The sequence below is a fragment of the Prunus avium genome, chromosome 1 (genome assembly GCF_965620075.1).
Source record: "Prunus avium chromosome 1, drPruAviu1.hap1.1, whole genome shotgun sequence".
NCBI classification, from domain to species: Eukaryota; Viridiplantae; Streptophyta; class Magnoliopsida; order Rosales; family Rosaceae; genus Prunus; species Prunus avium.
In genome coordinates, this window is record NC_142284.1 from 59,355,552 (window position 1) to 59,367,870 (window position 12,319).

A 12,319-nucleotide genomic window follows, 5' to 3' on the forward strand; every position below is an offset into this window, starting at 1 on the left:
AAGCACGAAGTCAGAAAGGAAACGGCAGCATAGGGAAATCGAAAACACCGACCCTGCCGAACGGCATCTCTTACTTTGCCTTTTTTCTTCTTCCTCTTCCTCCTTCACCCTCCGATCGTGTTCGGCCCTACCGATCAGGCCTGCCTTGAACAGATTCCGGAAGTAGAGCAGCTCCTTACAAAACCGATCTTCTTCGGCAATCTTCGCTCTCACCCTCTCGATTGCTTCAATCTCTCTGATCGGTGCGGCCGGCCGTTTCAAGGACACTGAAACCAAAATACCAACGGTCAGTACAAAAAAAAAAACAAAAAAAAAAACAAAAAAACAAAAAAAAAACATTAACCCTGCCGAACGGCAGGTTCTACCCTACCGACTGTCTGGAAGGACGTAGGAATCCTCCTCTCAACGATAACTCCGGGTGCCGATTCCCAATCACCGGAGACAATCACTCGACTCTTACGCCACGTCTTTTGAGAGCTCGGTACCCCTACCACAAAGTGTCCACGCTGACCTGCCGATAGACAGTTGGACTGCACCCACCCTCCATTATCGGCACTCTTCGCCCTCGTCACACTGTACAGTTGGGCGAATTGTTCGTAGCTCGGCTCCCCCTCTCCAGCCAAGCTGAACGCTGCGATCGTCCCAAGCAACGTAATCCAAAAGTTTGGATTATACTGCCCTGGTGCATATCCGATCGCAGCCAATATCTTCTGCACCGAATGTTTCAACGGCAGCCGAAGCCCGTGCTTGAAGACTTCAGTGAAGAAGACCACGCCCTCGTCATTATCACTGAGCGACTCCAAGGGCCCCGGAATCCGCATCCCTACCGAGTCCGGAATATTGAACTCCGCCCGAATCTTCGCCAACTCAACCTCGGTCAGCGTGTTCGGCTCTAAATCATCTACTCCGAACAACGGTTCCGTGGGCCTCCCCATCGGAATCCGTTGCCTCCCCCTGACAACCCTCAATACCCCTTCCCCTGGGACGGCAACGGACACGCCACCTCCATCTGCCTCCCGACCCGAAGTCGAAGGCTCCCCATCTTCAGGCACTCCCGTCGAAGTGCCCCCAGCCTCGGCACGCACTCTTGCCCTCTCAACTACTTCACAGCTTGAAGAGCTCCCAGAATCGGCACTCTCACTCCCCTCGGACGAACTCCCCGAGGACGATTCGTCCTCATAAGCCCTCGGACTACGCCTACCCTCGGATTCGGTATCTGACATCTACAAACACAAACGAAGGGAAACTAAGTGCTATGCTAGAATCAAAATCTTGTTCTACCCTCACACTCATGTTCATGCTTGTTCATGATTGTTCATGCTTGTTCATACTTTGTTCAAACAAAAAATCAACGAATTCTACACTTTGATTCATACAAATGCCAAAACACGGCAACATACCTTGTTTGCACGGTGGTTCAAGTTCGCCGGAAATCGCCTCCGCCTTGTTCACACTCACCGGAAATCGCCTGCTCAGCCTTCGCACGGTTGCCGGAAATCGCCTCTCACAAGCTCTCTTCGCTCTCAAATATTCCAAGTATTTGTCCCCTCGTCCCCTCCTCACATTTATAAAGCCGATTTAGCATCGGGAAGCGAAGCGACGCATCGGGAGACGAAACGCCGCGGCTCTTCACAGCCATGCCGACACGTGTCACGCATGCATGGGGGAGACCAAACGTCAGCTGCAACGCCTCCAATCCTCAGAGACGCTTCAACTTCCCGAACGTGGCGGATCTAGCCACCTTCGAGCACAACTCCACTAGCGAACGGCAGGAGCAAATTGTTGAGTTCTCACTCACCTCTCGTGCCGAACGGCAGGCGCACATTGATGAGTTCCCACTCACCTCTCGTGCCGAACGGCAGGCGCACATTGATGAGTTCCCACTCACCTCTCGTGCCGAACGGCAAGAGCAAATTGATGAGTTCCCACTCACCTCTCGTGCCGAACGGCAGGCGCACATTGATGAGTTCCCACTCACCTCTCGTGCCGAACGGCAGGCGCACATTGATGAGTTTTCACTCACCTCTCGTGCCGAACGGCAGCCGCATATTCATGAGTTTTCACTCACCCCTTCCAACAACCGGCACATCATGCCGCCTCCTATCCAAGCTCACTCCCTTGGGCACTTGGGGGACTACATACCACCATCGGCAATTATGGGACCATTGTGTCCGGGTCAGAATGCCGAATACACATTCAAGTCCCCAACCGAGAAGCTTCTCAATCGGCAACTTGGGGGACTACTGTTTGTACCATATCTGACCCTCCACTCGTACAACGACACGTGGATCTCATAAACTCGCCCAAGCACCCAAGGCCTCGAACAATCGGCATCGTCTACCTATGACATTGTCTCAGAGCTGCAACAACCGATACAGGCCCAGCTCGTCTACAATCGGCACCCCATACCGATTGTACATAATCAGCCTTGAAGCACCCGCCCGAAATATCTAAGGACTCGTGTCAACCTCACAGGGCCCTCCCACGAGTCCCACATCGGAAATGAACACCACAAGCATCCCAAATGCCCTCTATAAATACACCCCTTCAACATCAACAAAGGGGTAAGACTTTTCAGCTTGACTTTTATACTTCTATATAGTCAACAACAAGAGCTCTTATAAGCAATCTTACTTGAGCATCGGAGGGTCTTAGGCTGGTTCCACACCGGTTCCATAGACCTCACGGGCTTCGCTTATCTTCTATTCAGGATCAGCATCCGAAGACAGGAAGAATCTCCATCTATCACTCAATCGATCACCTTGATCGTCCACATCTCTTGTAAGTTGCACTCATCTCTATCTGTTAAGTTTTAGTGCCAACAATATTGATTCCTCATGTTTACACCGTCTTACTAGTTTGCTACTAGATTAGTTTGGTCTCCTTAGCCAATTTGAGAATTATATATGTGCTGTGGTGAAAATGTGCAGGGCATTTTAGTAATCAAATTAATTTGGATTCTGATTCATGAAAATTAGTAAACAATAACAATGTGAATCAACCCCATTCCTTTGCTAATTCCATATGTTTAGTAAACAGCTTAATGGGAATGATTCTTCCCATACCGATTCAATAGTTCCCCGATTCCTAAATTATCTGATTCCTTACTTTCTCCATTACTGATACGTAAACAAGCCCCAATCACCAGCTCCAATTCCAGATAAACAAAGACTTTCCAAACCCAATTTTGCATCAGAATCCTCATCTACACAGAACCCATATTATGTACTGTCATAAAAAACTTGTTCAAAACCTTCCCCACAGCAAACCAAGATTGACAATTCTTTCAAAGAAGGTAAATTGAGAATCCACATGAGCAAAAGAGGCCCAGAGAGATTGCTACACAAATAGGTGAGTTGGGTGCATCCTTCAGAGAAAGAAGTACCTCAAATTGTTGAGGGACAAAAGGAAGAGACTAAGAGAAGGAGATGATCCGCAAAAGTGGTTGAATTTGTGGTGATGAACAGGGGGGGCATAGATTTTTTTTGGGGTGTGGGGGCGCAGGGGGAGGTAGCTGAGATTGGATGGTGGTGGCATATACAATTATGTTTTGTGTGTGTTAGCGTTTTGATGGCAGCGGAGGCATGGGCGGGCAAGGGGAGGTGGTTGAGATTGGATGGTGGTGTCTTGTTTTTATTATTATTTTATTTTAATATAATAATTCTTTTTGTATTTTAATCTCTTTTTGTTTTAAAAAAATAATTCAATTCAATTATTATATTAGTTTTTAAAAACTTTTAACGGAAAATTAACAAATTGGATCACATTGGCTAACAGTACTAAACACAAGTATTAAATTTGCCAAATTAAAAATACATGGACCATTTTGACATTTAAGCCTTGCAAATTTGTCTTTATCATGGGTTAGTTTTTGGTTTACATCTCCACCGCACAAGCCATCCAAGGGTTGAAAATAGAAAGCTTTTCTGAATCCGCACCATGTAATTCTGGCTCCGTGCCTGCACATAACCTTCTACCTTTTTGTAGTTTCCACAGCCCACCGTCCATGGCTGCCATATCATTCACACCCCACGTTCAAAGGCCTCCGATACCTTTACTTTCCAAGCCCAGAACCCTTAAAACCAAACCCAGAGTTTCAACTCAAGCTTCTCCAACCTCACAGTTGGCCTTATCAGACCCCTTTGTTCTTCAACTAGCTGAAGCTCTCGAAGACTCGCTACCCTTTTCTTCTTCACCTCCTTTACCTCTCCAAAATCTCAGAGACTCTTCCTCTGAGGCCCTGCTCTCAACCCCATGGCCTTCTCGCAAAGACGAGCCCTTTCGCTTCACAGACACCTCCTTCATCAAGAACTCCGAAATCCAACCAATCTCTCGCCCACCGAGCTTTCCAACCATTTTGGAAGATACCCATTTCCCAACTCTGGTTATAGTTGATGGGTTTGTTGTAAATTTCTCAAATTTGACCGAATTGCCAAATGGGGTTTATGTGGGTAGCTTGCTGGAGCTCTCAGAAGAGACCATTATGAAAAGGGTCTCTGAGTTTGTGTCTAGTAGTTGTGATGGAGACTTGTTTTGGTCCATTAATGGAATTGGGGCTCCCGATTTGACAGTGATTTATGTACCATCCGGGTGCCGGGTGGAGGCTCCAGTTTATCTGCGGTACTTTGCTAATGAGGGCGGAGATGAGGGGTCGAATAAACTCCCGTTATCGAATCCGAGGGTGCTTGTGTTGGTGGAGAAGGGAGGGGAGATTGGTATAATTGAGGAGTTCTTGGGTGGGGATGGTGACAAGTGTTATTGGGCTAATTCTGTTTTTGAGGTAGTGGTTCGAGAAGGAGGAAAAGTTAGGCATTCTTATGTTCAGAATCAATCTTTGAATGCTGCCCACATAAAGTGGACTTGGGTCCGCCAGGTTAGTTCTCGTTCTCTCTCTCTGTTTCTTTGTGTTACATGTTCCATGGCCTTTTACTTTTGTATTGCTGGGATATCTATGAGGAGACTTTAGAAATGATAATTAGGTTCGATTTGTTGTTAGCATGGCATATGGAAGAATGGGCAAGAAACCAATAATTCTACAAATGTATATGTGCATATAATTTAGTAGGTCTTAGCATGATCATTGTAGTATTTTGATAACCTGTGGAATGCACGAGAAACCTTTTAAGAACTGAAGTTAATTAAAAAGAGTTTATAGTGTTATTATTTGAAATAATATATTGCAGCTAGTTCCCTTTATGATTTGGTTTTTATTTATGAGTGACATTTGTTTTAAAATGCTATTTGATAGAATCTTACTTGAAAATTAACTCTCAATTTTGGTAACTGCCCATGATCCCATACCTCATATTTAACTTTTATCCTTCTATGGATCATGCAGTTCCCTTTGCATCAAATTTATGAAGTTGATTGCGTTTCAGGAATCAGCTAGTACATATGAGCTTGTAGAGGTTAGTACTGGTGGAAAATTGAGCAGGCATAATCTCCATGTTCAGCAACTGGGACCAGACACAATCACCGAGTTATCAACATTGCACTTGTCTGTCGGTGATCAGACACAAGATCTACATAGTAGCATAGTCTTGGACCATCCACGGGGTTATTCCAGACAACTTCATAAATGCATTGTGTCTCATTCTCTAGGACAAGCCGTATTTGATGGGAACATAAAGGTCAACAGGTAAATCTCTTTTATGACTGTCCAGGTTATTGTGGGCTTGTTAACCTCACAATACTTTGTACCCCATTTCCTCAACCGATGTGACTTCTTTGTTCTTGGAGATTCTCAGCTTACATATATATGTAGTTCCAAACCAAGGAATTAATTAGATGCCTCTAGTGTAGGGCAATGAAAGCCATGTTATTTTATGGGATTTTCTTAATAAAGTTCCTGACAGCTTCCTAAACTTCTGAGGCCACCTCTTGTATCGTTGACTAGATTCTTCACATTTGCTGCTCACCGATAAGGTTGGACTAGGAACAGTGTATGCCTTTTACAAAATGGGTACTTATATTTTGCAGATATGCTCAGCAAACAGACGGAGGGCAGCTGACAAGAAGTCTTCTTCTTGCACCTCGTGCAACTGTAAATGTCAAACCCAATCTTCAAATTATTGCTGATGATGTCAAGTGTTCGCATGGAGCTGCAATTAGCGACCTAGAAGAAAGCCAACTCTTCTATTTCCAGGCACGTGGCATTGACTTAGAGGCAGCGAGAAAGGCTCTCCTATTTTCCTTTGGTGCAGAGGTGATCGAAAGATTACCTTACGCTTGGATGAAGAAGAACGTAGAAAGTCAAATTAAAGAATTGTTGGATCCTACTAATAAAGGATCATAATCGGAGGTGCTAGCATTGGTCATTAGCTACGGGAATTTTAACTGTCATTGAGAATCAAATAAATTTTGGCCTTGTTTGTAACTATGGAACGCTTCTGCTCCATTTCATTCCCAAGCAAACAGGGACTGGAAATAAATTATTTTGATTTTTAATTTTGCACTGTAAAATGGTTCCGGTTGTGTCTATGTTGTCACATATTAATCATAAACTGAAGATATTACGTCATTTGAGATGCATGGTTGTAACTTGTGTATGTATTGATTCCAGAACTTATTTTTGCTGATTATGCTTTTGAAATTCACATGAAGAATCCCTTATCCAGGGGTACCTCAGAGATTTATACAGAGGTATGCCTTGTCTCTGAGTTTAAAATCCCTCACTCTCTCTCTCTCTCTCTCTCTCTCCCACAGCTGGATATACTGGGTTTTAAATCAATACAATCTTATCATCATTGTTTCTTCATGGAAACACAGATAGTTAAGGGATTGGGAGTGACATTGGTGGGTGCATTACCTGGACGTGCCATGAGCTTCATTACCAAGAGATCCAATCTAGACTCTCCAACTGTAAGACCAACTATTAATTTTATGATATGATAATATTTGCATCAATATTCAGTTATTTTTATGAGATCAATCTCAAAATTGACTCTCATCTTATTGTGGGACAGAAGTTAAACGTGGTAGATTTCGTGAACCTTTACATCTCAGACATGAATCTGACTTTCAGGTTAATGGTTATCCAAGCAAGCCAATATGATTATACAGTAAGCAGTCTATCATATTCAGATCAGACTCAAATGCTGAGGACCTGGAAGGATATGCAGGTGCTGGGTTTTATGACAGGTTTGTGCTGAAGTAGAATTTTTTAGTAAGATGTAAACAAAAAAGAGTAGCGTTTTCATAACATCAGAAAGTCGCCTACTTTTTAGAAATATACAGAGTGTTTGGAAGATTAGAAAATCCTAGGATGTTTCAAAATGGGTATGATGCTTTGCTTCTAGCTATCCAATCTTTCATGTTATTGAAATGGTCAAGTCCATAGTCTAGTCTCCCATTAGGATACTGTTCAGTAGTTCAACAGTCTCTTTGCCATCTCAAATCACACTGGGTCAAGTACAAAACAAAGAGCCAATTTGACCATTTCAGCTTCGGAATTCTTATTTCTTAGCAAAGATGCACTTTTCAATGGAAGAATGTGGTGGAGTTTCCCAACTTTTAGTGTGTTAGTATTTCTTTAGCCCCATGTTCTTAGTCATATAATGTCTCTGAACTTGTTGCAGCTAGTCATGTATAAAGAGGAGAAGAATGCACTCTGACTCTTGTCCTCTCCTCCCTGAATAGAGTAATAATATTGTAGCTAATCCTACTACGAAACCAAGGTATGAATAATTTACTAAAAAATAAATTTTAATTATGAATCTTAAATGGACACAGACAAACTAGTGTGAGGAGCAGGCAAAAGAAAACAGGAACACTTGCGATCAAATCTGGGTACAGGGGCAAACACCCATGAAAAATTCATTTGATTCCAAAATGAAATCCCTTTGGATTCACAGCCATGTGACCGTGAATAACAATTTAGCTCCTCAGAGGCCTTAGTAATTAAGGATCCCATTAGTAAAGATTGGAAGTATGTTGTGATCCATATTGTTTCTAGTAACTACAATTCCTTCAAATGCAATTTTAGTTGCAAAGGAGGGTGGTGAGAAGTGGAAGCCTATGACTGATGTGGTTCTTTTTATTTTTTTCTTTTCTTTTTTGCAACTTCTGTGTATGGGAAACGTAAATAGGAGAAGCTTTATATGGATAAAGCTGCTGACGAAGCCATCAAATGCTTGATTTATATATTTTTATTTTTTCAGAAAAAAGGAAGCACATGTCGAATGTCTTAAAAGAGAAGAAACTTTTCAAGGATACAGCTGCAAAGCTTAAAGCAGATCATGAAAAGGCCTTTGAGAGTGATAATGGTGAAGTTGGAGATAGAGTCACTTAGTCACGGCGGTTTATGTTATTAAATTTTGGCAACATGTAAAACACAATTCATCACAGTGCCCCTCTCGTGTATGTATGGTCTCTTCAATCAGCAAATGTATGATACTTCCTACATGCAGGCTTGACAGATCCAATGCCAAATGGCCAACAAAAGTTTTGAACAAATTGGCGCCAATCCTCTGCAGCAAACAGTTAAGTTGACCCCATCTCACTATTGATAGAGCTATGCAAACATGCAGGGAGTGGGTGGTATTGCAGAGCATGAGATCAGATAACAAACTTAGCCCTATCCTGCATACTGCTGGCTTCTTCTTCTCAAATTGAGATATGAGTCTATAGTTGCCTTCATTTTGTTGACAACAGAATACATTTGCATACGCTCAGTTGGTGATATTGCAGAGCATGAGAGTCCTATTTGCATCACTGAAACCAAGCAATCCTCCAATCTCTTTGTTTGGATAGGACTGCCATCCTGGTAGCTTGTAATTGGTCTTGCTCGCATGTCATTTTGGTATCTTCCATCATCAACATCAGCAACATCTCTTTCAATGAGCAATGAAGGGTCAACTATGTCCATGGCATGGTCAGGTATTGCGATGGCTGTGAATTGTTGAATGCTTAGACCATCTCTGAACATGTCATATGTAGGTCTTCATTGCACTAATCGATATTCAACCATTAATCCCAATTTTTGAAAAACCCTAAACCCAAATGGCCAATTTCAAGCCCTAATATGAAATGGGGAGAGTTTTAGACAAGCTTTTACGCTCAAGAGTTTTGGGTTGACGAAATTACCCCTTGCACCGTCAAAGAAATTGACAAGAATACTTACTTGTCCTTGAATTGCTACAAATACGAAGCTACATAGTCAAAATTGACGGAATTAAAACTATAGAGTCAAAATTGACAGAATTAAAACTACAGAGTCAAAAGTGGTTGAAATGCCAAATTATAAAGACCAAAAGTGGCTTTTAGCCAAATTCTTAACCATCAGGCATCTAGCTTATTTGGGATAAGGTTTTAATTTTATAACTTCTAAGACAAAGCCAAGAAGTGAGATGTCGTTCTCGTAGGTGGCTCCTAGCCTTTCCCTAGGCTATTTTGTGTAGACCACTTGAATCTCATCCAAGAGTATAACACCTTAACAACATCGCACGAAACATTTTTCAACAAAATTGTATATTCCCATTACCTTCCATTTGTTGGTCAACGATCTCTTTTCCAGTCAACCGCTGATAAAAATAACAAGGATCAATAGCTAATTCAAACACTCCCAGATTTTTGACATTACTTGAACCCTTGCTTTTTCAAACTTAGCAACGGTATTGTTTGACCATGATATATTGCAATATCATTGGAATATAGAAATGAAACGTTGACTAACTATGTATTGATGAAGTAGCTCATTTGAATTCAAATGTTCTCCTACATGGTTATTTGAATGTAGCTCATTTGAATTCAAATGACACTGCTGATCCTGTTGGTGTATTCACACGACGAAATGCATGCAGCAGGAGACGTAGAGAGATTGGTCTTCAATTTTTTTATTATTAATAATTAGTATAAGTAGAGCAATCTTCATAGCCTCCAAACTCACAGAAAAGCATGGCTGCAGACAAGAATATTGGAGCAATGGTTCTTCTCCTAGTTTTTGGTATGTGATCTCCCACTCTTCTTCAACTCACCTTGTTATTAAAAGTTTTTGGTGACACGTACGCCTATGTTGTATAACTTGTCCAAATGTTATAACAAATGTGAATATTTATTGTTACCATATCCTAAAAGTGAGAAATATCTTTCGGTCATCCATCTATATCATAACATGTGAACATGTTATATGATGTAGCCGTACTCCAGTACAATAAAATTCTTGTAGTAAACTCCACCTCATCCTCATGACATGTGTGGTGTTTCGGTTATATATACGTAAAAATTTCATTTGTTTTCAATTTTGAATGATGTATTCTTGAGTATATGATGAATCATCCATCTACGTTTAAAAAATTCATGACAGGTTCACTCCTACTACTGGCAATCAATCCAACTGAAGCCAAAGTTTGCAATAAGATTTGTTACGGAGCAGCTGCTTATATGACTTGCCCTTCTTCAGGCAATACGCAGCTTGATCCAGTCTGCAATTGTTGCTTAGCTCCGGCCCTGGGCTGCACCCTTTACGAATCTGATGGAACTCCAATCTGTACCAGCACTTGAATATGCTTGGAAATATATATATATATATATATATATATATATAGGTGTGCCTATAAATAAATAATTATGGTTTCCCTTAGCTAGCATATTAATGCTGCCAGTAATAATAATAATAATAATAAACAGACTTCGATGTCTGAGTTTCATATTTGCTTCCATCAAGGGCATGCTGATAATTCTGACATTTATTCTACGTAGTTCCTTGTGGAAATAGTAAAAGGAATTAAATTATCAATTAATTATATTGATTATAAAGGCTTAAAATTAAGGAGGATCTCCTCTTTACAACCAGTGGGGTTTTGACACTTGTTAAATTCAAGCAACATTGACAAAGTTTCATGAAAAAAGAAAAAAAATATTTAAAAAAAATTAACATATGTCAAAAACACATTGATTAGGAGGAGCTCCTCTTCAATTTTGAAGGAGCCAAGCTTTTTCCTTCTTGCTTGATATATTGCACATGAAATCTAGTCCCTCCCTATTCGTAAAAAATTTACTATTCATTTCCACTCATTCATTTCCACTCGAGAGTCAAAAAATTTAAATGACTCCATGTTTTTTTTTGCGATCAAATTTACTCCATGTTGGTCTTGCACTTGTTGCAATGTGAAAAGAAACTACATAAAATAGTTCATTACAGAATAATTTCAAGACCACTCTGGTGACATCATGTGGAAATCAAAATAAATGTCATGTGGAAATAATTTCAAGACAACTTGTCTCTCATATCTACAGGGAGCAAAATAGAGCAGCTGATCACCTTGCTAACTTGGGGTATCAGTTACCCTTGGGGCTTCATAACTACAAGTCTGCTCCTATCTCCCTCTCAAGCTTGTTGCTGGATGATGATCTAGGAAGAGCCCAAAGTAGGGCTGTGCCTTGTTAGCTTTTTTTTCTTTTCTGGCTACTGCCTGCCTTGTAACCAAAAAAAAAAAAAAAAAAGGGTCAAACTTGTTCTAAGTCACATTAATTATGTTGAATAAATACTCATTTAATTAGCTAATTATTGGGGCTAAAATAAAGCTTATCTCCACAAACTAAGGAAGATTGGTTGCATACAATCTTTCATATTCTCATCCCATCTCCTTTGTCAAAGGGATAATTCCTTCAATAAATAAATTATTCTCCCTTAATAATTCATGAGATGACTACAAGATATTTCGCCTATTTATAGCCAAGCAAAATACACCAAAAAGGTGATCAATTCCAAAATCAACAATTGGTCTCAGGATCAATTCCAATTTCCACCTATTCCTTAATTATGCTTTGAACCAGAATTTATACAAGGTGGTGGCAACTTGTAGTTATGGTCGATCTGTTTACTTGCTTTCACTGTTTTTATTTACTTTTATTGCCTCTTCCATTGTATTAGAGAAATTATAAAGTGCTTATTTGTCTTAAGACATAGAAAAGAATCTCAATTGAATAGTTTATCATTCAGTTTACAATCTTTTAATTAGAATCAGTTTACTTGGTGTGCAAGTCTTTTTATTTATTTATATTTATTTTCATCTATTAGAATTAATTAATTACTAATAGTGGCTCGCTTGCAATACACATTTTTACAAAGTCTGCTCTAGGGCTTTGTTGACATTTTCAGAGTAAACAATTGCTTTGTTAAAAGACAAATAAAAATAGTGATTATCTAATGTGAGTGCGTAATTGATAATCATTCATTTCCCTCCATTGTGGACTTTCTATTCCATCTAGCCATTCAACTGTTTATTAATTCCACCGTTCAACTATAAAGTATATATATTATTGTTAATTCCACCGTTCAACTATAAATTCTCTGACTTTTTGGATATAACTTTGATTA

General features: G+C 40.4%; 2 protein-coding genes across 2 annotated transcripts; one reads left to right on the top strand and one right to left on the bottom strand.

Moving 5' to 3' along the window:
- Positions 1-3,900: 3,900 nt before the first annotated feature.
- ABCI7 (non-intrinsic ABC protein 6) lies at positions 3,901-7,140 on the top strand. Its single transcript, XM_021957345.2, has 5 exons — positions 3,901-4,873; positions 5,379-5,638; positions 5,980-6,642; positions 6,769-6,861; positions 7,025-7,140. The coding sequence occupies exons 1-3, from the start codon at positions 4,007-4,009 to the stop codon at positions 6,293-6,295; spliced, it is 1,443 nt and encodes a 480-aa protein (XP_021813037.2). The 5' UTR covers positions 3,901-4,006; the 3' UTR covers positions 6,296-6,642; positions 6,769-6,861; positions 7,025-7,140.
- Positions 7,141-8,575: 1,435 nt separating this feature from the next.
- LOC148298101 (uncharacterized) lies at positions 8,576-8,926 on the bottom strand. Its single transcript, XM_088249741.1, has one exon. It carries the CDS (start codon positions 8,924-8,926, stop codon positions 8,576-8,578), a length of 351 nt encoding a protein of 116 aa, XP_088105867.1.
- Between the last annotated feature and the right edge of the window lie 3,393 nt (positions 8,927-12,319).

Coding starts and splice junctions, on each gene's coding strand:
- ABCI7 (XM_021957345.2), top strand. CDS start 4,007: ATGGCTGCCATATCATTCACACCCCACGTTCAAAGGCCTCCGATACCT. Junction 4,874..5,378: donor AGTGGACTTGGGTCCGCCAG/GTTAGTTCTCGT, acceptor ATTGCGTTTCAG/GAATCAGCTAGTACATATGA. Junction 5,639..5,979: donor GGGAACATAAAGGTCAACAG/GTAAATCTCTTT, acceptor TATATTTTGCAG/ATATGCTCAGCAAACAGACG.
- LOC148298101 (XM_088249741.1), bottom strand. CDS start 8,926: ATGTTCAGAGATGGTCTAAGCATTCAACAATTCACAGCCATCGCAATA.